Raw genomic sequence first — 27,324 nt, 5'->3', positions numbered from 1 at the left:
GGTGGTCATAAAAACAAATTTCCTTTGTAATTTCTTTTTTTGGGGGGAGTGGGGGGGGCGGGAATAATTTGGAAGTCTGATAGTGTGTGGGAAATGATTACATCAGTCGGAGGGAGGGCCAGGATTGGTCTACACAGTGTGGTTTGATTCACTACCGCAAAGATTGCGTGTAACCCTTTGAGTGGAGCTCTGGCAGAGTTGTTTCCCTCCCCAGAAACAGTCCCCATAGCAGGGGCTACGTGACAGGTACGGTACCGCCGTCCGCTGACACTGCCGGCACCCCGGGCACCCAGCCGTAGGCTACAAAGGGTCGGTGGAGGCAGAGAACAAACTCTCTCTCAAGAGGCAATCTCTATTTAAAATGCCATCTTGTTCTTCCGACTGCTGCCTTTTACGTGCCGTTGAGGTAAGATTTTCCATATCAAATTACCCTCCGGGTTTTTGTTAGATTCACCTTCTCTTGCTAGGATGCGGAGCGTTTTAAACCCGGAGTTGATTTAGATCTCGGACCTGCATATTCGCCCAGAGAAACAATTTTGCGGCAAGTGTCTCTCGCTTGAGCAGAACAATGCAAAGAGGAAAGCATCTGTATAATTCAGGAGGTGGGGAGAAGGTTCCTGACTTCTTCTCTCATCTCCATTAATATTTAGGATGTGCAGCCTGTATGCACATTTGGTTTCAAACTACTTTCCAGCTAGGATCAAAAGAGAAGTTGGGGCAGGGAGAGAAATGTGTGGATGGTGCTAGCTAATTGATCCTCCGGCGAACTGCAAGTGGGACTTCCCTGAGCGAAACAATCAAAAGTTAGTGGGGAACAAGAGAGCCATTTTTAATCTTCGGGGTCTTGGCCTGCTCGTCTGTAAATGTTCAGAGGCCTCCGACAGGATCGCAAAGAAAATTGTGTGTGTTTGACTGGATGTAATTTCTCTCACCCACTGTTGCTGAAGTACTCTCTCGATATTGTTTCACGTTTGCTTACCTTACACAGCTTTATACAGAACCTGCTTTCTCACTTTTTCTGTGTATGTGGTCATATTAACCCTGCTGACTCTTTGTTTAGTGCAGGGAGGTGTTGGGGAGGCGGGAGGGGGAATAGGGCAAAGGGGCATCTACAGAAAGTGTTATAAAGTGAATCATCCATGTCATTTGTCCTGGCTGCCAAGGTGCTTGGAACCGTCACGCCAAGAGGATGCTTTTCTACAGTAGCTGTGTGGTTTGCCTATGTTCAGAGCTGTTGATCTGTAAGTGTACCCTTTATGTTGCAGGATGTAAAAGTCTTTAGTGAAGATGGAACAAGCAAAGTGGTCGAGATTCTAGCAGACATGACAGCCAGGGACCTCTGTCAGCTGCTCGTTTACAAAAGTCATTGTGTGGATGATAACAGCTGGACTCTAGTGGAGCATCACCCTCACCTAGGATTAGGTAGGGAATGGTCAAAGGGGTGGCATGGTTACCTGGGAACGTGAAATATGTGTAATTCATATTAATGTGCTTCCAGCTGGAACGTTTTCTTTCCACTGCTTTTATTTGTACAATTAGCTGAAGTCACATACGTGCTTTTTGTGTATTACAATTTGATGTGTTAAGCGTTTAAGCCATTTTAAGTCCTTCTCTTATTTCGCATCCTCTGTTTTTTTGTTATAAAAAATAATTGTCTAATCTCCACACTAGTGCTCTGTTGCTACCTTGCTGTGTCTGAAGCTATTGCAAATAAACAGCTTAGGCAAATTAAGCTTGATCCTTAGAGTACTGGTCCTGTGAAACAGCTCAGCTCATCACCAGCTGGGAGACCTGGGTGAACAGACTCAGCTTTGCATACCTACAGTAATGCTTATGAAAGCTAGACATGCTGAGGTGGGGGAAGGGGGTTGGCTAAACTTGACTTCAGGCAGCAAAAAAAATGGTAGCACCACCCGCAAATCCATGGGCAATTTCTGGACCAGCAGTGGCATCTGCTCTCCAGGCAGCAGCTCCTCCACCTGATTGAAATTAAGGTGTCATGGTTACAGTTTCAAGAAGGCAGCAAGAGGAAGAACTGTGGGGAATTAAATAACACTGTGAATTGGTTTAATTACAGTACCCGAAAGGATCTTGTGTTATTCAGTCTTGCTTTTCCTGTTATTTTGTGGCACTGATTAGTTGCAGGGTTCTGCTGTGCAGCCTGCAACTGCATATCGCTCAGATACGCTATCTATAATTCTACGTAGCATACAATAACGCTTTTGAAAGTGCAGCGTTTGGAGTATTAGTCAATATACTTCACAGGGAATTTTTTCTAGAAAATAGAGGAGGACAAACCATAAGCTGTGATCATCAGCACTGGGATTGTGAATGCTATCCGTAGCTAACAGAGGTTTTTTTATGTCTAAAAAGGTAATTCAGAACCCTTCCAAACGAAAAAAGGAAACAGTTTGCTGGAGATGTAATGCCCTAAACCGATACTGTTAAACGCAGATAAATTCACTGCTTTACAGAAGAGCACTGAAAAAAAAATATCATAGGATATCCTGATTATTCAATGGTTTTATTAGGTATCTCTCCTAATATAGAAAATATGTGAAAAAATTTAAAAAGTACTTATTTGTATATGTCTGTGATATACTTTCAGTTGTGAGGACATAGGACAAGGTGAAGAATTAAGGTATAAATTACAGAATCTTTATCTCTTTGGCTTAATATGCCACATGCGCGCTTCTAACAACCTTCACAAATTTTCAGTTTTATCAATGCTCATTAAACTACCAGGCTCTCTTTTTCTATATTCTCTTTCCCATCATTGCTGATTACCAAGGTATTGTGTAAACAGAAGCCTTCTCCTTTGTAACCAACATCCTTCTCCTGCCAGATTCATTCAATGATGCCACAATTCAGTGTTTGTGACATCACAATAGCTTCCATGGTGACTAATTGTGCTGTCAAACTCTGGTGTGTGACATCTCTGAATGAATCGGGCAGGAGGCTGATTAGGAAATCAAAAGCTTCTGTTTACACACAAATAACTTGGTAATTAACAATGATGGGAAAAGAGCAAGATACTTATCGGGCTGCATTTATATACATGGGGACCTGCCTGCCTTGGACCTCTGTTTCACACTGAAGCACAAAATGGGGCCCCGGCTGTCCCAGAGAAATGGGGTGCGCAGGTTGGGGCTTCAGCAGCCACCAAACTTCTGCAGGGACTGCTCCAGGGCTGTCCTCGGCAGGTCACGCAGTAGATCTGTGTGAAAAGTAATGCAGCCTTTGAGGCTGTAAAGCGAACAGACAAAGAAAAAAGTACTTAAAGAGTTAAAAAAGATGTAGTGATACAGGTTTCACATATTTGAAAGTAAGTGGACAGAAAAGGGGATAAAGGAGTTCATTTAACGGGAGACAGCAACTTCCCATTTCTTGTATTTGGGGACCAAAGCATAGACTGTGACATACTCGGTAAACTTTCAATACCAACTTCCATGTGTCCACCCAATTTTGGTTGCAGTTTGAATTTTTTGTTATACAGCTGCTTATTTCTAGCTTCTCAGTAGCTTAAATGCTTCCCTGTATTTCAGAGACTTTCAGATCAAGGTAGTCTGCACCTTAGCTGAAGTTATTATCAGGTATCTGATGTTCCATATTTTTCCCTCTAGAAGTAAGATTGCTAGTCTAAGTATGAAACAACGGCGAATAGATACTTAGCCGTGTGGAAAGACATATGGTTTAAGAGTAATGAGAATTCTGTGTTTCCAGAAGACGTTATTTCTTGCTTAAGATATCCTTGCTGACTTAATGCTGTAGGTGGAAATCCTGAAGCCCACCAAAAGAGGCGAGTTCCTTTGTTAAGTTCACTGTCTTTTTTCCTCTCTCCGGTCTTGCCTAATACTACTTTCCAAAAGAGCTCAGTTTGCTGAACCAGTTCATCTTTTTGCTATTGGGCAGACTGAGGACAAGAGCAAATTTTTTAAGCCAGCTGCATATTTATCATTGTGGTGATCTAGGTTCTAGTTTTTAAGGAACCTTCACCTGACTGCTTACTTTGCACACGTAGTCAAGTGTATTCCAAATAACACATGTGCTTGCAAATAACTTCAGACAGCTATTGGACTGCACAAAGTAGTTGTGCTCTCACTGGAGGCAATGGTGTGACATTTTACCCTCAAACTTGCTTGGATTTGACATATGGAAAGGTTCCTGCTGCACTGCACCACTGGTATCTTAAACGCTTTGTGGTCAAGGTTCAAGCAGTCTGTGAAACTTGAATTGGTCCCATTATTTTATTTGCAAGTAGAAATACACTTAACCTGTTCATAAAATGTGGTATTCTCCGATGTGCTACTCCATGCTTAACTATCATCAGTTTAGGACGGGGACTGAGATATCTGTGTTGGACACTAACAGAAGTAATAATAATGATGAAGACAGACCGTCATGGTAGCATGTGTCTGGACACTGAAAGAATCCCTACCTACAAACCTCATTTTTCCAGCTCCAGAATTGACTGTACATCTTAGTTAATATAGTTGAAGCAGGAAAGAAAAGTAGTAGGGGTCTGAAATATATGTAGGGTTAGAAGAAAGAATTGTTGCATAGTTCTGTACATAGATTTCCTTTTTTACATGTTGAATTTGATTTGCCTTAATCCGAACAAATTAGAAGTGCAACAGTTAGACACAGCACTCGCTAAAATACAAAAACAGGGCAAGCTATTTCACACTTTGGTCCACCTGTCATTTGTAATGATTCGCTAATTGGGAATTTTGGGCCATGCCTGTGAGTTGTTCATGGTGGAATCCAGCTCCTTTTCCCATTGTGTATCACTTCTGCAGTTCTGTAGAAGTTTAGGTAATAATACAGGGCAATTTTTTTTTTTTTTGCGGGGGGGGGACGGGACGGGAAGTCTGTTCTGTTCTTCTAGGAAGTGTGTAGAGAAGACTGAGTTGAGCCTGTCAGATAAACTAATAGGAGACATGTCTGGTCACTTCAGCAGCAATGCCACTTGAAGACAGACTGACCTATTGAACTTAATAGACTGACATCTGTGCTTCTGGTTTTGTAGCAGGAAGCTCAAAGCAGGGCTGAGGTTGAGTTGCTGGTGCGTCAAGTGGCAGTTCATCCCATTTGTACTAGCAGCGCAAATTACTAAGGACTTCCCAAGTGTACAACTTCTGTGAAGTAGCAGCAAACTGAGCAGGACTAGCTTCCTTTTTATATGTATGTGCTATATAATGCAGCACCTTTTCTTCAAGATAGCTTTCACCATGAAAATGAAAATGTAAACATTAAATCAGTGGGAGTATCACCACAGAATCTCAAAAGGGTCTTGATTTAGTAAAGAAATACATCTAGGTCAGCTGCCTAAAGCATCTAAGAAACAGTCACTGGGTATATTTACACAAACTAATGATCAAAATACAAAACAAATTGACAAATGTTTATCTATACTGTGTTTCCTCAGGACAGAATGAACAGGACGTGGTTTGTCCCTGCCCTTAAGCAAGCAATCTTAAGTGCGTTAGAAAAGCAAAGACCACAACTTTGTGTGATGACAGAAGCAAGCAGTAGCAGGACACGTGGTCTTTCAGGGTTCATACTGTGATGAAGATTCATACCAACATAATTAAATGGGTTTTAGAGGAAGCATAATTTAAAAACCAGAAAGGCCCTCCACCCTCATAGGCCTACCATCCTCATCACAGCATGGAGGAGATTTGACTTAACCGGTTGCCTAAAACTGTGACAGTAGCAATAGATCAGCAGCAATACCTGAAACTTCACCCCTGGAGCCCCTAGGTAATGTGGAGGTTTAGGTGATTGAATGCTCAGGTGGTGCAAAATGTCCTTAATTAACTGCTACCAACAGCAGTATTGTCTCATACATTAGTACTGCCCCTTAAAAGTGGTGTTATGGCTAATGCACTAAGCAGCAAGCTCTTTATTTGAGAGCAGCCCAGTATGGAAAATCTTCAATGTTAACCCCTTGAAACACAATCTGTAGCAAGGCTGGACATTGTAAATGCACGGTAAATGCTGAAGTCATCAGTGAGCTGGTGATGACTGACAATCTAAATGCAGGTGAAAAAGGCAATGGGATCATTCAGAGAGAGGTTAAATTTTCAATCAAAGAACTTACATTAATCTGCTAAGTTGAATAATTCAAGTGACATTCAAGAGCTTGCTATTTTTTGAGATACCGATGACTGCTTGCTTTCTGTCCTGAAAATACCCGAAGAGAACTTGGGTGGCAGCCTAGCTTGTCTAACTGTGGGAATGCGAGGATGCAGGGACATGAAGTGGGGAAGGGACTCTCCAAACTTTGGCCAGCAAGTCACACGCATTTTGGATAGAGCTTTGTGAAAGTTATTTCTCGTTCGACCTTATTTTTTATTTCTTATTATATAAGGGATCAAAGTACTGACTATTAAGACTTCTGAAAAATGCCTAAATATTTTCTTGGAAACTTTTGAAGATTTGCCAAGATAATGAGTTCGTTAAGTGGTAGTGCACACTTAGCCCAGTTGCCTTCTTTTGAGTTACTGCTTTCAGTGAATTGTTAAGCTATCTGTTCATGCTTTGATGTGCCATTCTTTTGACCACAGAAGTGGTGGTGATGAGGAGTTACCTTGTAACCAAATCTGGAGCAGGAAATTGCCCTGTCATGTGTACAAAACATTTGTCTCTGTCAGTATTCCTGTAAAGTAGATCCTGTGACCTCTTTCATAATAATCCCCATTGTCTAGCATCTACAATAAAGGCCTGAAGTTCACCTTGAAATGAACTGGGTTTATAGAGTGCGATCAAACAGGACACTATATTTTTGTGATAGTTCAAGACCTAATGGAGGCCTTTCCGCAACTTTTTTCCCTTTAAATCTGTCCACCTTGCCGGTTCCACAGCGTATAGCCAGCACCAAAAGAAGAGGTTCATGTGTATTATTTAAACCACTGCACACGAAAAATGTTAGGTTTTTTCCTTTCTCAAAAGTCTGTGCTTGTGAAGCCCTGATGTAGGAAATCTTTGAAGAGCACTGCCATGTAATATTAAACTTTGTAATACTTAGGCCCTAGTTCCTTTAAAGGCAGTGTGGTTTGAAAGCTATAATATGTTTTGCTAACTTCTTAAAAGGTAACGTGATTACACTGGATTGTTTTACTCCTGTTCTTTGGAAGTTAGTCTCGCTGCTTCTGCTGGTTGGCTGTGCGTTAACATCATGTTCTTTTTCCACAGAGAGGTGCTTGGAAGATCATGAGCTCATAGTTCAAGTTGAGTCCACAATGGGAAGTGAAAGTAAATTTTTGTTCAGGAAGAATTATGCAAAATATGAATTTTTCAAAAATCCCATGGTGAGTCTCATTATTTAGTTGTTTACACCACAGACAGAGGGATGAGTTGCAATAACATTGCTGGGCACTGTTATGTCGTAAACATCTATTAAAAAAAAAGCAAACAACAAACAGAATTCTTCCCAAAGAAATTTTAAACAATGTTTGGATTCCTTGCTCTCCTCCCAGCCTAAAAACCTCAAGTGTTTTCAAGTTACCAAATATACTTGTTTCAAAATGGGTATTGTTATGTTGGAGAGTGACCAAGACAGGGAAATCTTTGTTGGTTTAAGAAAAACAATCAGAAGTGCAATTTACTCATTATCTTCAAAGTTACTTGATTTGAAGCAAATTGATCTCATAGCTTGCAGTATCCAAACCTTTTAATTTCTGACAGTAACAATTGAAACAAAAACCCTCTGGGTAACCCCTGAAGCACTTACTACATACAAGGAATTTCCAGTTTATCCTTACATATGTTGAACAAGTGTCTCACCTATGGCTGTGTTTTACTAGTGTGCTCTGCCTTCTTTAACTGGTCATAGTAACTTGCCCTCTCTATGTCCTCATGTATATCCATGCTTGAAAAGTATTGTATGTCATAGCTATACTTATTCCTGGATTTGTAAGATCCTTTGAGGGTTGTAATTTTAAACTGTTTGCAGTGTAACTGCTTATTAGAGGATGATTTTTCACTTTTTATCTAAACAATTAAGTTGGAACGGGCTGTTGACGTGAACCAATGTCAGCTGGTGCGACCCATCTAGATAGCTGAAGAAAGATAATCCAGAGGTGGTTTAGGTGAGAACAGGTTTTGGATCAGTTGGGCATTTGTGGTGCCAGAAGTAAAAAGATACAAGAGGTCACATGAAAACTCATTGTTGAAGTTACTGCGGATGATAAATTCATTCCTTTCCTCATAGACGCTAATGCACAGTTGCTGCATCCTCGCACATGTGCTTGCACGCACATTTATCATCTGCTGGTGCTTGTTTCAGAGGCTGTGCCTTGACTTACTGTGTGAAACATTTCTGTACATGGAGCATTTGTAATTTTTCACTTCTGTTGATCTTCCCATCTGATAACCTATGAACATCTGAGTGTTGTACAGAAATTTTGGTATCATAGGAGCTAGCACATTGGTTTCATGTGGTATACTTTAATTAATAACAGAGCATGGGAGTAAAACCCAGAATGCTTGGCATTCAGTCCCAGGCTCCTGCAATCAGAGAATAAATCATTCTTTTGGTGTAAGAATGCGAAGGCTCCCTATCCGTTGCATTAGCTGTTGCCATATGGCACTGTTTCTACTCAAGAGAGGCTGGTGAATGTTAGCTTTCATAATTCATTGTGCAACTTACCTGGCAGAAGGGTGATTCCTCTTCAGCCCGGCTCTTTTGGCCCTAAAGACTGAAATATATATTGCCTGAAGAGTGATGAATGTTCTAAACTGGAAACGTTTTTTTGTGATTCATTTTGTTATAATCAGTCATTGTTTTATTTCAGGCATTTCTGCATGTCTTCATGCTTCAAATAAAGTTTAAAAACATCAATAATGACTTAATATAATTGCTGTGTATAGTAAATTCAGTGTACCAAATTATATAGGCATTTTAAAACATGGCAAATGAAAAGGGGAAGTGGAGGAATAAATCTGAAGTCAAGTCATTGATTTAGCAGTGAGAAAACTGTCTGACCTTTGTCACGCAAAGATTCAGTATGAATGAGATATTGTACTGGATGCTTGAAATCAAAAAGCTCTGTAGAAGCACCTGTTTGTGTGTTAAACAGTATTTGCTTCTGTGTTTGTGGGATGGGGGAAAGGAGGTGGATGTCTGCTTTGAGGTTATTCAAACCTAGCAGGTGAAGCAGGGCATGCGACACAGAGCCTAATTATTGCAAATATGTCCTCATTCAGTTTTTATTATTTCATTTCATGGAATGTATGCTGACTTATCCTTACAAGAAAAAACACTGGGCTCTGTTTTGTTGCCCTGAAATATAAACATACAGAAATAAATTTTGCAAAGGGCATTTCTCATGCCAGATGGAAGGGTTTCAAGCCCTGAGGATAACCTGGCTGTTGAACAACCAAATGAAAGCATCAACAGTCACACATGAGCTCTTTCTCATAATGAAGGTCTGCGAATGGCACTTTGTTTGGAGCCTTCTGAGGGATGGAGCAGGTTTTAGGGTTAAGCAGATACAGCACTGAAGAACTCTATTTTGGATAGAGAGAGTGCTATCAAAGGTAAAGGTGTACATACTGGAGATCCTGCAGCATCCCTGACTTCTTTTAATGCATTTGCATCCAGCTTACCCTTGTGAGGGTAGAGAAAACTCTGTCTTCCATGTGACAAGTGGAGTTACAGAGAGTTTGTTGGCTGAACAGCCTTTCTGGACGGAGAGGGAAGCCCAGAAATTTGGTGGCAGAATATGCAATAAGCAAGGAGTTGCTGCATACCCAACCTGCAGGATCATTCATCCTGTCCTTTCCTAGAAAGTAGAGGCTGTTAGAGATCCCCACAAGCCCTCAGTAGAAGAGGAAATGATGGGAAAATGCACTTAGGAAATGCTGCATATCAGATATTTTAAAAATCCACATTCTGTATGCATGGGCGTTTGGTGAGCAGAAGGAAGGGAAGAACTGCACTTGAAAGCCCTAGTAACACTTCCTGCGTCAGGGGATCTCCAAATTGATCTAAGAGTGATTGTTTCAAAAAATTAATGACTGGAAGAAAATTCTACTTGTTCTATGTGAGAGTGTTCAAACATAATGTGACTTCCAATTGTCTTCTCTTTTTGTGTCTAGAATTTCTTTCCAGAGCAAATGGTTGCCTGGTGCCAGCAAACAAATGGCAGTATCCCACAGTCACAACTTTTGCAGGTACTGTAAGTTTTCTGTATGGACAAAGAAAGTTTTGGAGCTGGAGGGGAGAGGTTGAAAGGAAAGAAGGGAGAATTCAAAGGTCTGGAAATAGCTGGTTGGAGAAAGACCAGTATAGTGTGTTAACGTATGGTACTAATGTTGAAAATATCTGACAAAGAAACACAAAGTATTCATAGCTGTGTTCATACATCTTTGTTCCATTAATATTCAACTTACTCTGTGGGTATCTGGTTTGGCCACCTAGTGTTTTTCCTAAAACAGTCTCAGCAGATATGTTTCTAGAAAAACAAATACACCTTGTAAAAAGTAAAACAGAAGTACTCTTCTATACCCCACATCATAGCATAGGAGAAAGTGTAAAAATGTGTGTGTACATTAGAAGGTGGGTTTGAGATAGTGAGAGGTTTTGCTTTTTATGTCCCATGTTTGTGCCTGGTGAGAATTAACAATAAGGACCAACTTCCCCCTGCTTCAGCCAACTAGCTTCTCTTTTATGTAGAAAAATAATTCCCTAAGAATTAAATGCAAGTAGTTACAGAAAATTGTATGTAGTATTTGCAAAGTAATCCCATTTAAAGCTCCCCAAGTTAAATTACAGGGGCGTGTACTTTATGCATAGGTGTTGGTAGACTTGTGTAATCTGCATGGCAGTGGCACATGCACTGAGTTTATACTGAAGTCTTGGTGTCACTGTACAGTTTCTTGCTTGCTCATGAAGGAACTGCAGGTGGTGGCACAGTTGGTTGGCCTCCAAGGATAGTGCTGAAGGGTGGGCTACCTCTCTGGGCTAACTCATTCACTTAAACCTCTCAGTTTAAGCACTCAGATCTAAACCCTGTAGTCTAAATATTTTTCACTTTAGTTGTTTTCTCAATTGGAGGACATTCAACTCACGCGGCCAAATTAAAACACAGTTTATTAAAAGAGTACTATATTAAAAATATAAGACCATGATGGTGGGAAGACAGTACCACGAATAACAAGCAAGTTATAAAGCAGAAGGCACAAATATATGAAGAAAGTATACATACCAGTAACTGATTTTAGCTTGATTTCTGTCATTTTGCATATTTGCAAATATACACTGGCTCTCTGTTTAAATGCAGCAAGTTTCCACTGATTTTTAAACCAATGCACTCATTTTGTCCCCTAACCACTTCAAATCCATTAAATACTGGCTCCAGGTTCACAGAGAAGAATTTAAAATGTTAGCATTTGCTCTCAGCTGGGAAACAAAACAAGAATCAAACCAGTTTCTGGAATTAAAAATTAAAGTCACATGCAATGAGGTTGCAGTCAGGAACCAAAACTGCTGTGAATGGGCATTGCCACAGACTGGTAGGAACAGAGCTGTTCACACCTTGGACCCTTTTTCCTGCGGTGTAAGTGGACAATTGAGTTTGCTTGTTAACACGAGCAGCAGGACTCCCTGAAAGTCCTAGATGTTCTGGAAGATGGAAAAGTTTCAAACCTAGAGTAACTCAAGCAATAGGGAAAGGAAAACGTTACAACCTTATGAGGTACAAGAGTTTGCTTCTGGGAAGGCTGAGTTAGGTATGGTCCTGCAGAAGCGTAAGTCATGAGAGTTGACAGTGCGAGGGAGTCGGGGAAAGAGGATAGGTACATTCTCTTTGGTTTGTTGTTTAGCCATAAAAAACAATCTTCCTTAAAGCATTTATATTAAATACCCCTTTCCTTTTAAAAACACACAATGATTTTTCATCATTTCAATGACAGTTGTAATTTGTTGAAGGTAAACTTCCTGCAGTCTAGTAGTCATTAAAAGTGTTGCATCTGAGGCCACCTCAAACATTGAGCAAGTGCGCTGGTTTTAATTACACATGAGATAGGGAAGAATATTAAATATAATCTCATGATATCATATACAGCATTAAGAGCTAGTATTTTTAGTCTTAACAATAGCATTAAAAACGGAGGGATCTGGTTTTGCTAGTGTCAGCTGGGCTCAGATATGCAAAAAAGGCTTGCATGTTAGTTTACTTTTGGTTTATCTAGCTGGACAGAGAGAATATATTCTCCTTTTGGTCTTTCCCTTTCACAGTTGAGAAGTGAATTCATAGTGCAAATAGCAAGAAAATTGACTGTTCTTTTCAATTCTGTTAGATGAGATGGGAAGGAGGACTAGGAAAAAAACCAGTTATAATGCAACTAAGAATTCTGACACAGGGCACGGATTTTTGGTTTTGTTTCCTGTGGGCATTGTCAATGAAATAACACCAAAACACAACTTTCAAGAATTGCAGAGGCATCTAGGCCAACCAGGTTTATGCAATTTTTCTTCCCACTATTGAATTTTATTAGTTTGGCATTTAACTTCCTGAGCAAGCCCTCTGTCATTTAAAAATCTGGCCCATTGTAATACGGGAGCAATCCATCAATTCACTAAACATACTTAATACTTCCTTTCTTTGATGTATCATAAATCACATGATTCCATATGTGATCCCTCTAATTATGTCAAGAACAGAAATACTTCTGGATCTTGTAGTCTAGTATAAATTCTGACACTTACTTGACTGCTCTACGTTTCATTTTCAGTTAAATATTCTGTTATCTGTCATACCTCTTGTCCTGGGACAGGTTCATGTGCTATATAAGACTTCAACGTGGGAAATCCTGAAATAGGCTGTTCCCAGTCTAAAACTTCAGGATAAAGTTGCAAGATTTTGGCCAATGTTTCCAAGTTAGAGAAGTTGCTGGAATTATTGTGACTAAGTATTATTTTAAGAATTAATGAGCTTACTTTGTGTCCCTTCAGGTGAAATGCAAGAAGAATGGGGATACAGAGAAATGGTTAGCCTTTTGGAGATTTAAGTATTGACACAGAGAACAGGGAGATGTCAGTGGCAGGAGGAGTTAGCTAGGTAGACGTAACAGGAGGAGCAGGAATATCCATTTTGGTCGTAAATAAGTTTAAACATCTAGGTCAGTTTAAGCATAATGTGAAACTGCGCCTGAAGTCAGCAAAGGGACTTGCCATTTGTTTCTCTGTTCTGCAAATACAGTGACAATTTTATAATTCATCTGTAGGACACAATCCTCATTTACATTTTCCTCTCCAACAGAACTTTTTAAACTCCAGTAGCTGCCCTGAAATTCAAGGTTTCTTGCATGTGAAAGAGCTGGGTAGGAAATCATGGAAGAAATTGTATGTGTGTTTGAGGAGATCAGGACTTTATTGTTCTACAAAAGGAACTTCAAAGGTAAGATTAAAAAAGAAGTTGCAGAGTACTAGCATGTGAAAGCATTATTTTTTGCTGGTTTTTAAATATCTTCACACAGTGTTCCCTTTTTTTATCACATAGAAAACGATAAGCAAGCCATGATCAAATGACAATCAAGCCCTGGATGAAAATAGCTATATAGCATTATCATGTAATAAAACCAAAGTAGCCCAACAACATCATTGTGGCTACTGAAGTTGTGCTAACAGAGTTAGCAAGAAAACTCATGCTTTCCAAGCACATGGTTCATGAATTTAGTTTAAATGATAACTTAAACAATATTTATATTATCTATCTCAGATTTCTCTGGAGCAATGTAATAGGCTATACCATTTTTAATGTGCTGTGTTTGAATAAGTATTTTGTCAGCTTCTGTATAAAGCACCTTCTGCTAGGAGGCTGATATTTAAGAGGCGACAGGCCGTGTCCACGTCAGGCTACCGGAGAGAGGAGCACAGTGTTCGTACAGTGCCCTCTCTTGGAGGTTGGTCTTGAGAGACTGCGAAGCTTGCAGCAAGATCTTCCAAAATCTTAGACTTACCTACGATAAACCACGTTATTTCCCCAGGAGCCAAGACATTTGCAATTGTTGGCTGACCTAGAAGACAGCAATATCTTCTCATTGATAGCAGGCAAGAAGTTGTACAATGCACCTGCAGAGTATGGATTTTGTATAAAGGTAATTCTTCTCATTAAGTTCTTCCAAAGTTCAAGATGGTGTTGGTAGCTCAGAGTCCCCCCAACCCCCAGCTAAATGGGATTTGTACGTAAAACTCTCCAAGCATTTCTGTCATGAGGACTTGATCTTTAACGTTTTTCATTTGGCAGGCATGTCCTGTGAATCTTGCCATCGTTTTATGTGACACTTTTAACACTTTATCTGGTGCTCCTTTGGCTTGGGAAATTTCTGTGCAAGATCAGCTCAGTGATGAAGCTTGGTGTGCCTGTGAGGTGGCCTTGGTTCACCTCACAGATGAAATTTTTTTTCCAAGTACTCTAATTGAATGGGAAAGTTTCTCTGGACAACAAGCACCAAAACTATATAGCAGCAAAGCATCAAGCTCCGACTGGGGGTAATTGTACCATTATTGTGGGCCAGAGGTTTGCATTTATTTAAAGAAGAAGATTGTCTTTGAAAATGGAAATGAGAATAAGCAGTTGCCTTTGAGGATTTTAAAAACTATTGTGCTGATGGATAGGTTTAGAAAGTATTTCAAAGCTCCACGTAATTTTCTGTATAGAATATAAAGCTGGGAGCTGGTTTTATTGGCAGCGGTGAAGTAGTCTCCTTCCTAGCAGCTGTTCCAAAGCTAGACAACATGGGTTTGCCTGAGAGAGTAGAAACCGGCTGCAGGACAGATCCTGAACTGATGGAAGTGGAATTCCAGTAACCTTCAGTTACGGAAACTTTGGTTCTTCATCTTGACATGGGGGCTCATAAAACTTCTCAGTTCTAAAAAAAAAAGCCCCAAACGCCTTGGTTCTGGTTCTAGCATGGCCTTAGTACCGTGTTCCTATAAACTGCCAGAAGTGCAGGGTATTTCAAAGCAGGCACTGATGTTTATCTTACTGGACCCAGCTGAGAAAGTGATTTCTTTCAAAGCATGCTCACCCTCTCCTGAGCTTTGATTTAGGGTGGTGTGAGCTTTTTCCGAACAGTTCTTGGACTAACACTGTACCTGCCTTTATTCTGCAGTAAACTTATAGTGGTGTTGGTTTTCTACCTAATGTAGCTGACTTCCCTCTAATACTTTGTAGCCCAACAGAGTTAGAAATGAAACTAAGGAACTGAGGTTGTTGTGTGCTGAAGATGAGCAAAGCAGGACGTGCTGGATGACTGCCTTTCGACTCCTCAAGGTACCTAATCTCTTCTATGTGAACAGAGCTAGACCTATAGTTAAGTTATTCATATCTGACAGCAAACAATGAGATTTCTTGATAATATGGTAGGAGGCTTCCCATGTTTTTTTGAAACAAAATCAGCATGGAAGGAACTGAGGAGAAAGTTGACTATTTTGCACTCTTTGAAGCTGAGCACTTTCTGATCTTCATAGGGAAATGTGCAGAAGTTTTGGGTTGGTTTTAAATCTTTCCCTGAAGATGCTACCTTGAAAACTACTGTGTTCTTCTCTGTACCTTACTACTTCCTCCCTCATATTAAAGGGAATATACATATATATATAAAAAATATAATATATACGTACAGATAACATGTTACCAATGAAAATCTCACCTCTCCTCTGTGCAATTATCCTACTCTCTAATATTCTGTGTCAAAGTGTAAGATACAAAATGTGATAAAGAATAGAGGCATGCACAAAGTGGTACTGTGGTACTTGATAGCAGATACATGTCTACCAAAACAGGATGGAGAAGCTTAAGCTTAGTCAACTTCGGCTCTCTCGGTAGCAAACAGATAATTTCAGATTTGGAAATGAGGGCACGGCTGTTCTCTCTGGCCGCTGAGGTCAGCGTGCCAACGTCCTGCTGGTGCCTGCTGCATGCCCAAAACGGGACATGTAATCCAGGACCACTGCAAGGACTTGGTCTCTCTTGTCCTGAACGAACAGAGTCACCGTTCCTGCCTAAGTAGCAGCCCCCATGAGCAGAGCCTTCACACCCCTCTCTGCGAAAATGCCCTTTTCCCCACCAGCATTTCACACCCACCTGCTGCAGACTTTGCAGCATGCATCCAGGGAGTGGAAAGGGAGTGGATGCATCAGAAAGAGCATGAGGTTTTATCACTTCCCAGTCCATGTGTGACACTGACTAGGAGAAGCCACAGAGATTCCCAATGCTGCATGAGCATTGTTTATTCCTCCCCTCCCTTTCAAAAAAGTTTATTTGTCTCATTTGTTTATCCTCAAGACATGACAAATGTTTGCTACAATTACCTGTTCCTCTCCCCATGCAGGCAGACCATCATACAAAACCCTGTAAGCGCAGGGAAAGCAAATCAGAGTCCTAGACCTGTGGGTATGAAAGCACAATGCCTATTCTCCATCTACATTAAATGGTCACCTTCCAAACCGGAGCACATCTCTTTGAACGCTCTCCAAATATTATCTTATTTGTTAATTGTAAGAGTTTCTGTGTCGCAGTACAGAAATTCCTATTTTAAGTTGTTACAAAAGAGGTGCACTAGCCATAGTATGGGCCAGAATGCAAGATGCAATCCCAGTTACAAGATGCATATTTGATTCCTGTGGAGCTGGTACCTCTGTTGGCTGTCATAATCCACTCCCCAGCTACTTGACCTGACTTGACTTGACTCGTGTTTAATACACACTAACAATTACGGCAAGACTTTTAGTCCCCTGGCAATTCCAAATGCTTCATCTCAGCTGTCCTTTACTTTCCCTGTTTACACAGGATTTTGCATTGTGGGGAAAGTGCTCAAACAGAGGATCAGATAATTGTAGTGAATTGTGCCTTGAAGATACGACTTGTTCTGAAGAAATTAGTTACATTGATCAAGGCAGTAATGCTCCTGATGTTCCTGAATGGCAAGGGAAAGCCTTCACAGTGTACAGAATTAGCTATTCTTACCAAACAGTAGACGTGCCTCTTGCTGTGACCATTCAGAGGAATCTTTCTTTGTAGTGGGACCTGTGGCAGCAATGGTGCTGTATGGCAGTAATTTCTGTATAGTGGCATATAACATTCACCCTTAGGAAGTTTAACACTAGCTTTTGTTTTTAAGGAACACTGAAAGATGATTAAAGGTGTGTAGTCAGTGAAAATTAAGGCTGTGCCTGTGACCCTCCTTTTTATTTACCTATTGATTTAGCTTTCCATAGTCATATATTACCCTGTTTGCAAAATTATATATATCATTTCAGTTAGAACATTCAGTAAGCAATGTTGCTATACTTCACTGCTGTGCCTCTAGGGAAGGCACCAAGTAGGTGTTTTCCTACCATCCTAGCTACTGGTGTTGCTAAAATTTTATCATGTTGAACGAGGAGCATGTCTGGAATTCAATCACCTTATTTTTGTAAGGATGAGAAAAGTACCAAAAATACTATTTCCTGTTTTTTTTTGTGAAATTTATTAAAAGAGCTAGTGAATTAGAAAGGTTCTTACTTTTTATCATTATGAAAACCAAGTTTGAACGTCTTATGCAGAATGTTTTTCTAAGTTCACGTTAGTTGAGGGTAAAAAGAGGGGGAGTTAATATGTGTGTTCTGACCTGAGTGAAAGCTTGTATTCTATACGGAAAACATGGTGATAGCTGAGAGTGGCAGAAATTACCTGTGTATTTCACTCAGGCTTGTAAAAGTGCTGTCTTTTAAATAGAACTTGTCATGCATATTTACTGCTCGATTGTCACCTGCCAATCACTATTACTCAATGCAGATTGCTTTGGGACAGCTTCTGATTGTGAAAATAATAAACTGGTGGCACCTTGCTCCAGTTTAAGTGGTATTATGAAATCACTACAGTTTTTTTCCTAGGGTATATATTTTGAATAATAATGTCCGTGCATTTCTGTTGGCAGTATGGAATGCTACTGTATCAGAATTACAGAATTCCCCAGCAGAGAAAAGCCATGCTTCCACACTTTTCCACTCCAGTAGTAAGTAATGAACTTTACCTCATTAATGTATGATGTTGGAAAAGATACAGTTGCTTTTGCATTTTAAAAGTGGAAAATTTTATGCTAAGAAATGTAAATTTAGCATTGTGTAGCAGATCAATGTAAAGTTCATGTTTCACATGAGCACAGTTTACGTGGTTGGCTCTCCATTATTTTAGGCTTACATGATCCACATGATTGAAAAATCTTGGATACGTCAGGCACTTTGAGATCTACAGTACAGAGACATCTGGCTGTCTCTGCAGAAGCCAGCTTAGGTCTGGCAAAACTAAAACGTAAATTTCCTAAAATATGTTGGGCCAAGAGCTGACTGTTAGCTATCTAAAAGTGAAGATCCTATATTTGGATCCCAACTGGCCCTGAAAATGACTGGATTATAGCAACAGGGCAAGTGGGCAACCTGAGCAATACAGGTTTTATTCTCAGCCTTTGAATCCTCTCCTTCCCCTACGGCCTAAAAAGAAAAGCCATCTATTTTTGTGTCTGCAAATCTTTTGGAAGGGGGGAAAAAATGAGATGTATTTTCTGTGCTGTTGAAGGATAACTTTGGACATTCTTCTGAAACCAAAACATTTTGAAATGAAACTCTCAAGCTGGTTTTTTCTTTCCCTGTTTTTTGAAACAAGTGAAAATTCCTTTTCAGAGAAGTGTATCTGAAAACTCACTAGTAGCAATGGATTTTTCGGGGCAAATAGGAAGAGTTATTGAAAACCCTGCTGAAGCACAGAGTGCTGCCTTGGAAGAAGGACATGCTTGGAGGGTAGCTATCTTCTCTTCTTTTCTCTTTTTGCAATTAGTAAGTGTCTGTTGAGAGCCAAAACACAGAGTGTGCTATGATGTTAGTGCAGTGCTGGTCACAGTATAGCTTAGCTCCGACCTGAAGCAATCACACTGCAAGCATGCAGATCTGAAAGTCAATATCCATCTTTAGCAAAACTGTCACATTCACAACAACCTTCTACCACTGCTTCTCTGTCCCCCTAGTGTCCAGAGGAAAGTTGAGGGGGAAAGCAGACCCACCAGAACTTTACTGCCAGTTTGCAAAACCAGTCTCTGAGGAGGAATATGTCAAATTAAATGCTTCCCCACATGGAAGAGGCTGGGGCTCTGACTAATGGCTTGCTCCCAGTAAGTTTAATTGCAGAATATACAAGAGGCAGGACCTCTTGCAATGAAAACTGATGTAACTTGTTTATAGTGTCTTGTGGACAGACAGCTGCAGTTCAAGTTTTCCCACATGCTCGTCTCTTAGGGAATAGGAGTCATTACTGAAGCATTAGCTGGTGCTTTATGTACGGGAGGGAAATACTGCTTGATTTACTGAGTGCCTGGTGTTTTGCCTGAGCAGAAACATATCAGACTTTTCTTTTTTCTGTTATTTTTGTAAATTTTTTTTTCCTTTTTTTTTTTTAAGATACTGAGCTTTCATCATTAACATCTGGCTTGTGTTTTAAGCCAACTGAAATGAGCTGCTGCTTGTAGATTAGCCCCCTTCAAAGTTGCATTTCTTTTTCTCATCTTTGCATTAAACTTGCCCAGCCCCCAGTTTCCTGTAAATTAAATCTGTATTGCATGTGCACTAATTCTCTTCTGTTGAGGCTTTAGTGTGGATTTAACGGTAATTCATTTTCTCTATAGAAACGTAGCACAAGAATGAACATCTTGGGTAGCCAAAGTCCACTCCATCCTTCCACATTGAGTACAGGTAAATTCTGCTGGTTTTGTAAGCAGAGGCCTCTGTGGGTAAATAAAAGTTATATTTCGTATAGGGACAGAGATAGAGTGCAGTTGTGTAGTATTAAGGCCTCGATGTCAAATACAATGTTTATGTTTATCTGTAGCTTTTCTGTCATTAACATGCTTACCCATACAGACATAATAGAAGGAACTTGTTTTCCTTTGAAGGCACGCTCAAGCTTTTCTTCAATATTAATCTTTTGAAAGTCAGATTTTATAAAAATAGAGACTACATAAATGTTTCCATTTAAAACAATCCAGAAGTCAATTTTTTGTTTTAGACAAGGAAAGTCAATGAGTGATCTGTTAATCTTTAAAGATTAAAAATGGGAGTCTTCAAAATAGCATTAATTCCATAATAACTGAATAATGTAAAATACAGATGCTTGTAATGTGAGTCCTGAACATCTCTTTGAGATTGTAAGTTTATTAAAATAACAGGAAATTGCATGTTAATATCCTAGACTTCTTAGAGGAAACAGAGCTATTCTCTGTTTCTATTCTGTTGAACAGAATTTAAAAATACTATTTGAAAAACAATAAAACAATAAACATAAAAATATTTGGGTGTAACTCCACCCTTGAAAGCACAAGCTGAAGTGCCTTTCACTATTTGAGAGTTAAAGGGACTTGGTTCTAACTCGTTAACTTATACATTGTATCCTAAGAATTGTTTAGTCCCAACATTTTCAAGAAGCTATGAAAGGCAATATTATGAGAGATTTCTCTCATTAACCTAATTGTACATCTGCAAATCAGAAAATACATGGAGATAATATAATGCCTGTCTACTTGGTGTATTAAGTAGATGCAACAGCTGATGCATTTTTTTCATATTGATTCATTTTTTATATAGATTGATGAAAGATATTTTATATTCTGTAACAAAACTATACCCACTTTTAAAATGTTTAAATAATTAGTGTGTGGAAAAAACTGTTGCACATGTTACTGTTTTTAACCATCCTCTCTTTTCCCTCTTGCCTCCAGTTATTCATAGGACACAGCACTGGTTTCACGGCAGAATCTCTAGAGAAGAATCTCACAGGATTATTAAGCAACAAGGGCTTGTAGATGGGTAGGTATTCCTGTTGCTTAGTATTTGTGATCTGATGGTAAACGTTACAGACAAGAGCACAAATTCTGCTGTAAGGGCTTACAGGTTTCTGAGCGCTTCTGAGTATCCCGATTCTTGAGTAGTCCCATCATAACCTGTCTGGATTTCAAAAAGTCAGAGTACATGTTTGTAGGAGTGGGTTCTAACTGTTAATTTGAAAAATAAAATATTAAGAATACACTTAAACTTTTTTCTTTTTTCCAACAGATGCAATCAAGTTTTAGAGAATGTTAGAATTTGAAAATAATTAATTCCTGTAATCTGCATTGAAGAGATACTTTTCAGGCAAAGCTGTACCTAGCCATTTGCCCACAAATTTATAATCAGCTGTTCATGCTCTTTTGCATGAATCGGTGCAGTTAATTATGACTTCTCACTAGCTATTTCTGTTCTAGAGCAAAGAAATGAAAGTGCCTGTTCCAGTGCTCTCTAAAATGTCTTTAGTTGAGATTTAAGTATCTTATGAGCAGCTCTGTTTCCCTTATTTATATGTAGTTATGGTTATGGAAGGGAAGTTGCTTAAACTGCATTCAGCAGTTCTTTATTTGTAGGATGGGAAAAGCATGGTTGCCTTTAGTTCACTAATCTCACTGCTGTCAGGGTTAAGGTAGAAATTTCCATGATGGCTTCTCAGGAGACAGTCGAGTTCAAACCTTTCTTTGGCCTTTTCTGATTCAGAAACATCACTAATCTTTGTGAAGAATGAAATACATTAGAGAAATAGAAAATGCTGGTGCATGTACATCTTCGTTGAGGGGGTTTTTTATTGTTTTGGGTTTTTTGCTGTGCTAAGACTATTGAGTTTTAGCTTAGCAGGTCAAACAGAGAAGAAAGGCTGAGAAAGCAAAGGAGCACTGCTGACTTGTTGGGTTTCTGGTTCTCTCACACTAGAGATCTTCTTTACAACCTTGGGGTCATTTTGACTTCTTGCCTTAGGAATCTAGTAGCCCATGCTTCTTGGGGTTTTCATAAATGTGTTAATGCCTTTGAGGCAGTGTTAAATTTGCACCTAGCCAGTTTGCTCACTGTGGCAGGTAAAGATTGGTTAGTTTGGCTGTAGCCATGTCAGTCAGCAGTGGCAAAAGAACTGTGTTACCTATGTGCTCCGAGATCTAAGGATCATGGTTTTCATGAGAGAAAAGTTTCGCCTGTATTTTCCCACTCTGTGTGTTCTTGAACAAAAGAAGGTAGAAAGTTAACAGTCTTCTGATGGCTCATGTAAGAGGTTCAGCAATGTATATATGCAGCTGATACTGCTATCATTTGACTGTTTCTGGAAGCTATTGTTGAGGATGCATCTATCTTTATAGTCATTGTTTGTGTGGACAGCCTGTTGCTTGCCAGAGGTTGAGTAAACACTTGCAGGATCAGTTGTGCTGAGTTTTGCTTTTTGCCACCAGCTTATGATATCATGTATTATCTGAAATGGCTAGATGAAAGATACTTTACAGATACCTGCATGAACTGCAGTAAGCACAGGGCAGGTAAGATCTTTCTCCCTGAGATGGGTCCTAATGTGTAAAGTCTTTGGTCCCTTTTCCACACATCTGGTCTTGCTAGGACTAAAAAGGAATGTTCAGATACCAAGCATGGTTTCCGGTGGTGGCAAGACATGCCTGTCTCTGAGTATTGGACTGACTGTGGTTATGATGGTGCATTTTTGTGGTATTGACATTTCTCAATCGGTTCAGAGGAGCTGGAGTCAGTTCCTTTGGGTTCATAAGACTACAAGCAGTTCTTGCAACTCAGCCTTGGAAAAGTGTGTTCCTGGCTTAGTGGTTAGCAATTAAGAGGGCTTGAGGCCTGCCCCAGGACTGTGCTTGGCCATCTCACAAATCCAGTAGTGATTAGCGCTGTGAGCCTTATGCCAAAGGCATATTCTTGTTTCCTGTGGCATACAAAGGTTCTCCTTCCCTTAGTTCATAAATGTCAAGGGGAGGAAACATCTTTTGACTAGATTTTTTTTCTCCTCTTCTGAGTATGTATTTAACCATTTGAGTTAGGACATCAATCTTGTGGATCAACGTACAAGTGAAAGTTACATAGTGTATGATATTGCTAGCTATACTCCTAAAGTATATTCTTTTCCAATGATGCTGAGGGAAAAATACTGTAACTGTTTTAGAGGAAAAGTCAGTGTGTGTTTTCCCCATTTTGATAATGTGAATGCTACTTAACTGATAAGTCGTTTTAAGAAAGTATTGAGCTGTTTCTGTGCAATTGCAGTCATTTAACTTAAACGTAATTTTGCTAACGCTGGATTTCTGTAAACTGATGCAAGATGCTGGAGAGTGGGAACAGATTCTCATGTATTACTTTCGCATCTACAGAAATCCAGATTTGCTTTGGAGTTAAATGAGGATGTTTTCTTCATGAGAGTACATATCAATAATGGAAAGCTCAGTTAGAGAGACCTTTAAAAAAAGCCTCATATGTACATTCATAGGAGAAGAACTACTATCATGTATCTTTCACTTCTTGTTTCTTCATCTTTTAGTGTTGCATAGCCATGGTATAAAAATTGAAAGCAAATTGCCATTTATGGAACTGTTAATGCAACTAAAGAAGAGTTAGGCAATAGTACAAAATGACTTAGTTGTTCTGATGATTTATGAAGAAAGGATTGTGGTATTCAGTGTGTACTTAAACTTGTTCTCTCCTAGACTATTTCTTCTCCGGGACAGCCAAAGCAATCCAAAGGCATTTGTACTTACACTGTGCCATCATCAAAAAATAAAGCATTTTCAAATCTTGCCGGTAAGTGGATTATTTTTGATACTGATCACAAAAAAAGAAATTGTAAGTCATAAAGCTTTGCCAACATCTGAAGAGACCTCTTATTAATTACTGAGGTAATTAACAGGGATGTTTCCATTAGCAAGTTATATTAGCAAGTATTCTTTGGAATTGTCAAACATCTGATTAAAATTCTTTGTTAACGTTACCTGGAAAACTGGTGTAAGTCACTTGGGTATAGAAGTAATGCACAGAACTTGTTCTCTGTGACTGACAGCAACAACGGTGGCAATTGTCTCCCTATCCCTTAGGCAAACGTAGAATAACTTAGAGAAACTTTAAAAAGTTTTATTCTGGAGGTTATCCAATAACGTTAAGCTTAAAATAGCGTTACACTGAGATGTTAAGAAACTATTTGATTTTTATCTTGATCAAAAGAGCATCAGAAGTTTAAGATCATGCAGACCTCTCTATTGGTCCAAACCTCCTTCCCTTGCTTTGCCTACCAATTTTACAAACAGCTAACAAATATTTTTGGGGTATTTTTGTCTTACGTAATGAAGACCAGTGCTGTCTCTACGAACTTTCAATTACTCTGCCTACAAGCTTTCACTTTCATAGACAAAACATTTCAAGTTGGGTTAATGTACATCCTTTTCTAGTGCTGTGCATGGTTTCATGAAGATCTCTGGGCACTAGGTTGTCTGGGCAGTGCCCATCATTTATCTTGCGTCACACACTTGTATTCTTTATGTTTTGCCACGCTTGCGTTTTATCATGTGCAGTCTAACTTGAAAAGGATGTTTTGTTTCCCCAGTGTGAAGATGATGGACAGATATTTTTCAGCCTGGATGATGGGAACACCAAATTCAGTGATCTAATCCAGCTTGTTGAATTCTATCAACTAAACAAAGGAGTCTTGCCCTGCAAACTCAAACACCACTGCATCCGAGTGGCCTTATGACCTCAAATCTGACTCTCACTGAAGACTGGATTTGCTAGAAGAGTAATTGTAAGAGAACGTTGACACTGGGGAATTGGCAGATTTGTATGTTGGTAAAAATAAATAAAAATATTATGCACCTTGGGACTCTGAAAGGGATGGATTCGACAGGTGCCAACAGACCAAGATTGCTGGTTTGTCTAACACCTAAGAGTGATTGCTGCTGAGTGTCCCAGCATCCCAAAAATGGGGGGAGGGTATGTAAAACAATGAGTAAATTTGAAACAAAACTGGAAACTATCTTGGCTGGGCCACTTAACAGGAACAAGTGTGAAGAGAAATCTTTGAAAAGAACTCTTGCCCTGGAATAATCTTGACAATTAAGACTAGTGTGTTTACTTTTTGTATTGATCACTTTTTTTGCACTCCTACTTTGTTTCGGATATTGTATGCAGCCTATATTAGGAGCTGATGTGGCTTTTAAAATTCATGCAGGAGTTGGGTATTAATCTGCACCGTAAAATGTATGGAATGCTTCAGCCTAAAAGGATCTAGAAGAAAATCAAGAAGTGTGTGTGTGTGTGTGCGCGCGTGTGTCTCAAAACTTCTCTGGAGACCTGAGGTTCGATGATCTGCAGATGTCTTTGAAGAAGCAATGAGGATACAATTCTAAAAGAACATACCACCATATACGTACTCTTAAAACTGTTGACTTGTAGCATTATGGCTGTAGTATGTTGATGGCATATTAGTGGCATCCAGTCATGCAAAGACTGTATTAGATTCTATGCACAAATTTTTATTATTGGAGTGGTGGTTTGTTTTTTACAGCCTTTTGACTGTTTTCCTGAGGAAACTTACTGTTACTAAATAGAATGGGACTGAATGACTACACTTGTATTTGAAACCACCATTTTTTGTGAGAAGATTCTTCTGCGGGTAGTCTTAGTATGACAAAATAAAAAAAAAAATCAACAAAAAACAAAACAGTGTTTTTAGCTTTATAGCTCCTTGAATTTTGAGACTGTTTCAAAGAGCTCTTTCCATATAGTAAAGCTACAGTGACACAAAGCTCTCTGGGGAGTAGGGCATAAAAGGAACTGTACCCCTTCTGCTTTCTGTAGGACCATGAAAGTTTACATGGTGAGAAAGAACATACTGGGAATGGAAACATGTTTGATTGTGAACTAGCTGCTGGCAATAGCATCCATCGAGGTAACTGGTGATCCCTGTGTCACACACACTAAAGCACGCCAGTAACTACATCAAACAAGCATGTATCCTGCTCTGGTGCTGGTTTGTCATCAGAGCTACCTTATTGTTAATGTTTAAATCAATTGTTTAATGTTTACACAATAACTCTTTCTGATGATAAATCGGTGTTAAAGTTAGACAAGTCCCACCTTGATCCTCCAATTGCAAATATCATTCTTTTAGCAACGCGGTTGGTGCAGGAACTCACTGAATTAACTTCCCAGTACTTCGTGCAGTTAGCCACAGCGAGAACTATTCCACCCTGGGAACTTGCAGAGCGCAGTGCAGAACAGAGCATTCTTAAGATGGTAAATGATTTACGCAGGCTAGTTCATCCTTACTACTATTTGCCACTGGGTTTGAAATCCTAGCCATCTGAAAGGGTAAAGAAGGAAAACCAATCCTACACCCTTAGGTCTTCATGTAGTGTTGAGAATAGCTTAAGACAAACCATAACCTGCCTGAGTCGTCCATATCAGCTTATAACTATGTCAATGGTATAGAAACACTGTATTTTAGTTTACAGAACACATTTAGTATTTTTTTTTCCATTTAATGTCTAGATATTAAAAATGAAGAAACTTGATTTTGTTTTTAGTAGAAGCCTTTTTTGTTTTGTTTTGTTTTTTTTAATTGTACATAGTGAAATGGGTGTTCCTGCTTTCTAGACAATGTATTTTAAAACCTTGAAATTAAGCTAACTTAAGTCTGACTTCACTTTGCATGCTTCTATTTGGCCCCTATTAGGAGAAAAAAGATAGTTGTATTGACTACATTACCAGTTTAATAAGACCATTTATGCTGTAGTTTTAAGTTTTTCTGTTTACATAGCTTAGTGACAACCATGCATTTTTCCCAGTAGACGGATAGTATTTGCAGTGTTTCATATTTATAAAAAAAAACCTTGCATCTTATTTAAATTGAGAATAAAAGTTTGACTATGAATCATGATTTTTGTATGTAGATGGTTGACTTAGTATTTTGTACTTTTCCCAGCTAAAGTGAGCTGTTTTGAGAAAGTGACCACCTTCAAAGTGGCAACAATCTTACTTAAGCAGATCACTGCTTTGTCTTCTTTCTGCTGGAAAACAGTCAATACCACCTTAGTTTTCCAACAGATTCAGCTGGCTACCAGCTCAGAATACCAAGGACTGAAGGACATTTGACTCTTATTTTTGTATTTAAATGACATGAATGTAAAGGGGATGCTCAGGGTTGTTTTGGAGCCTGTTGAATTTTTATCTTTTTGCCTGTGATTTTATTTTCTAAATAAATACTTCATGTAGCAATCTTGAATATGTTGAGAAGGAAAATGCCAAACCATTTTGGTAATGAGGTTACTAGTTAAGTTATGTTACGATAGGTGTTAAAGTACAAAAAACTTTTTATTTGTTAATTAATCTTGAAGAAACACGTGCCTCAGTTTAGATGTTTTGTCTTATCTTTTCTGCACTAAATACCTGACAGTTTGACCAATCAATGCACCTTTCCAGTGGCAAGACTTGCTTAT

General features: G+C 39.2%; 1 protein-coding gene across 1 annotated transcript; it reads left to right on the top strand.

Annotated features, from left to right (window-relative positions):
- Positions 1-167: 167 nt before the first annotated feature.
- Positions 168-27,324, top strand: GRB10 (growth factor receptor-bound protein 10). The gene is made up of 14 exons (XM_009700618.1): positions 168-406; positions 1,266-1,422; positions 7,198-7,313; positions 10,105-10,179; positions 13,269-13,406; positions 13,996-14,106; positions 15,186-15,284; positions 17,929-18,006; positions 18,671-18,787; positions 19,666-19,732; positions 20,755-20,842; positions 23,545-23,638; positions 24,435-24,629; positions 26,811-27,324. Exons 1-13 carry the CDS (start codon positions 362-364, stop codon positions 24,579-24,581), a joined length of 1,332 nt encoding a protein of 443 aa, XP_009698920.1. The 5' UTR covers positions 168-361; the 3' UTR covers positions 24,582-24,629; positions 26,811-27,324.

The sequence above is a fragment of the Cariama cristata genome, unplaced genomic scaffold (genome assembly GCF_000690535.1).
Source record: "Cariama cristata isolate BGI_N322 unplaced genomic scaffold, ASM69053v1 scaffold42955, whole genome shotgun sequence".
Taxonomy (NCBI): Eukaryota; Metazoa; Chordata; class Aves; order Cariamiformes; family Cariamidae; genus Cariama; species Cariama cristata.
This window is presented reverse-complemented; position numbering and strand designations above follow the sequence as displayed.

Bases quoted from the DNA above. Each gene is read 5' to 3' on its own strand.
- GRB10 (XM_009700618.1), top strand. From the start codon at position 362: ATGCCATCTTGTTCTTCCGACTGCTGCCTTTTACGTGCCGTTGAG. The intron at 407-1,265 runs GTAAGATTTTCC...TTTATGTTGCAG, and splicing joins GCCTTTTACGTGCCGTTGAG to GATGTAAAAGTCTTTAGTGA. The intron at 13,407-13,995 runs GTAAGATTAAAA...TTATTTCCCCAG, and splicing joins CTACAAAAGGAACTTCAAAG to GAGCCAAGACATTTGCAATT.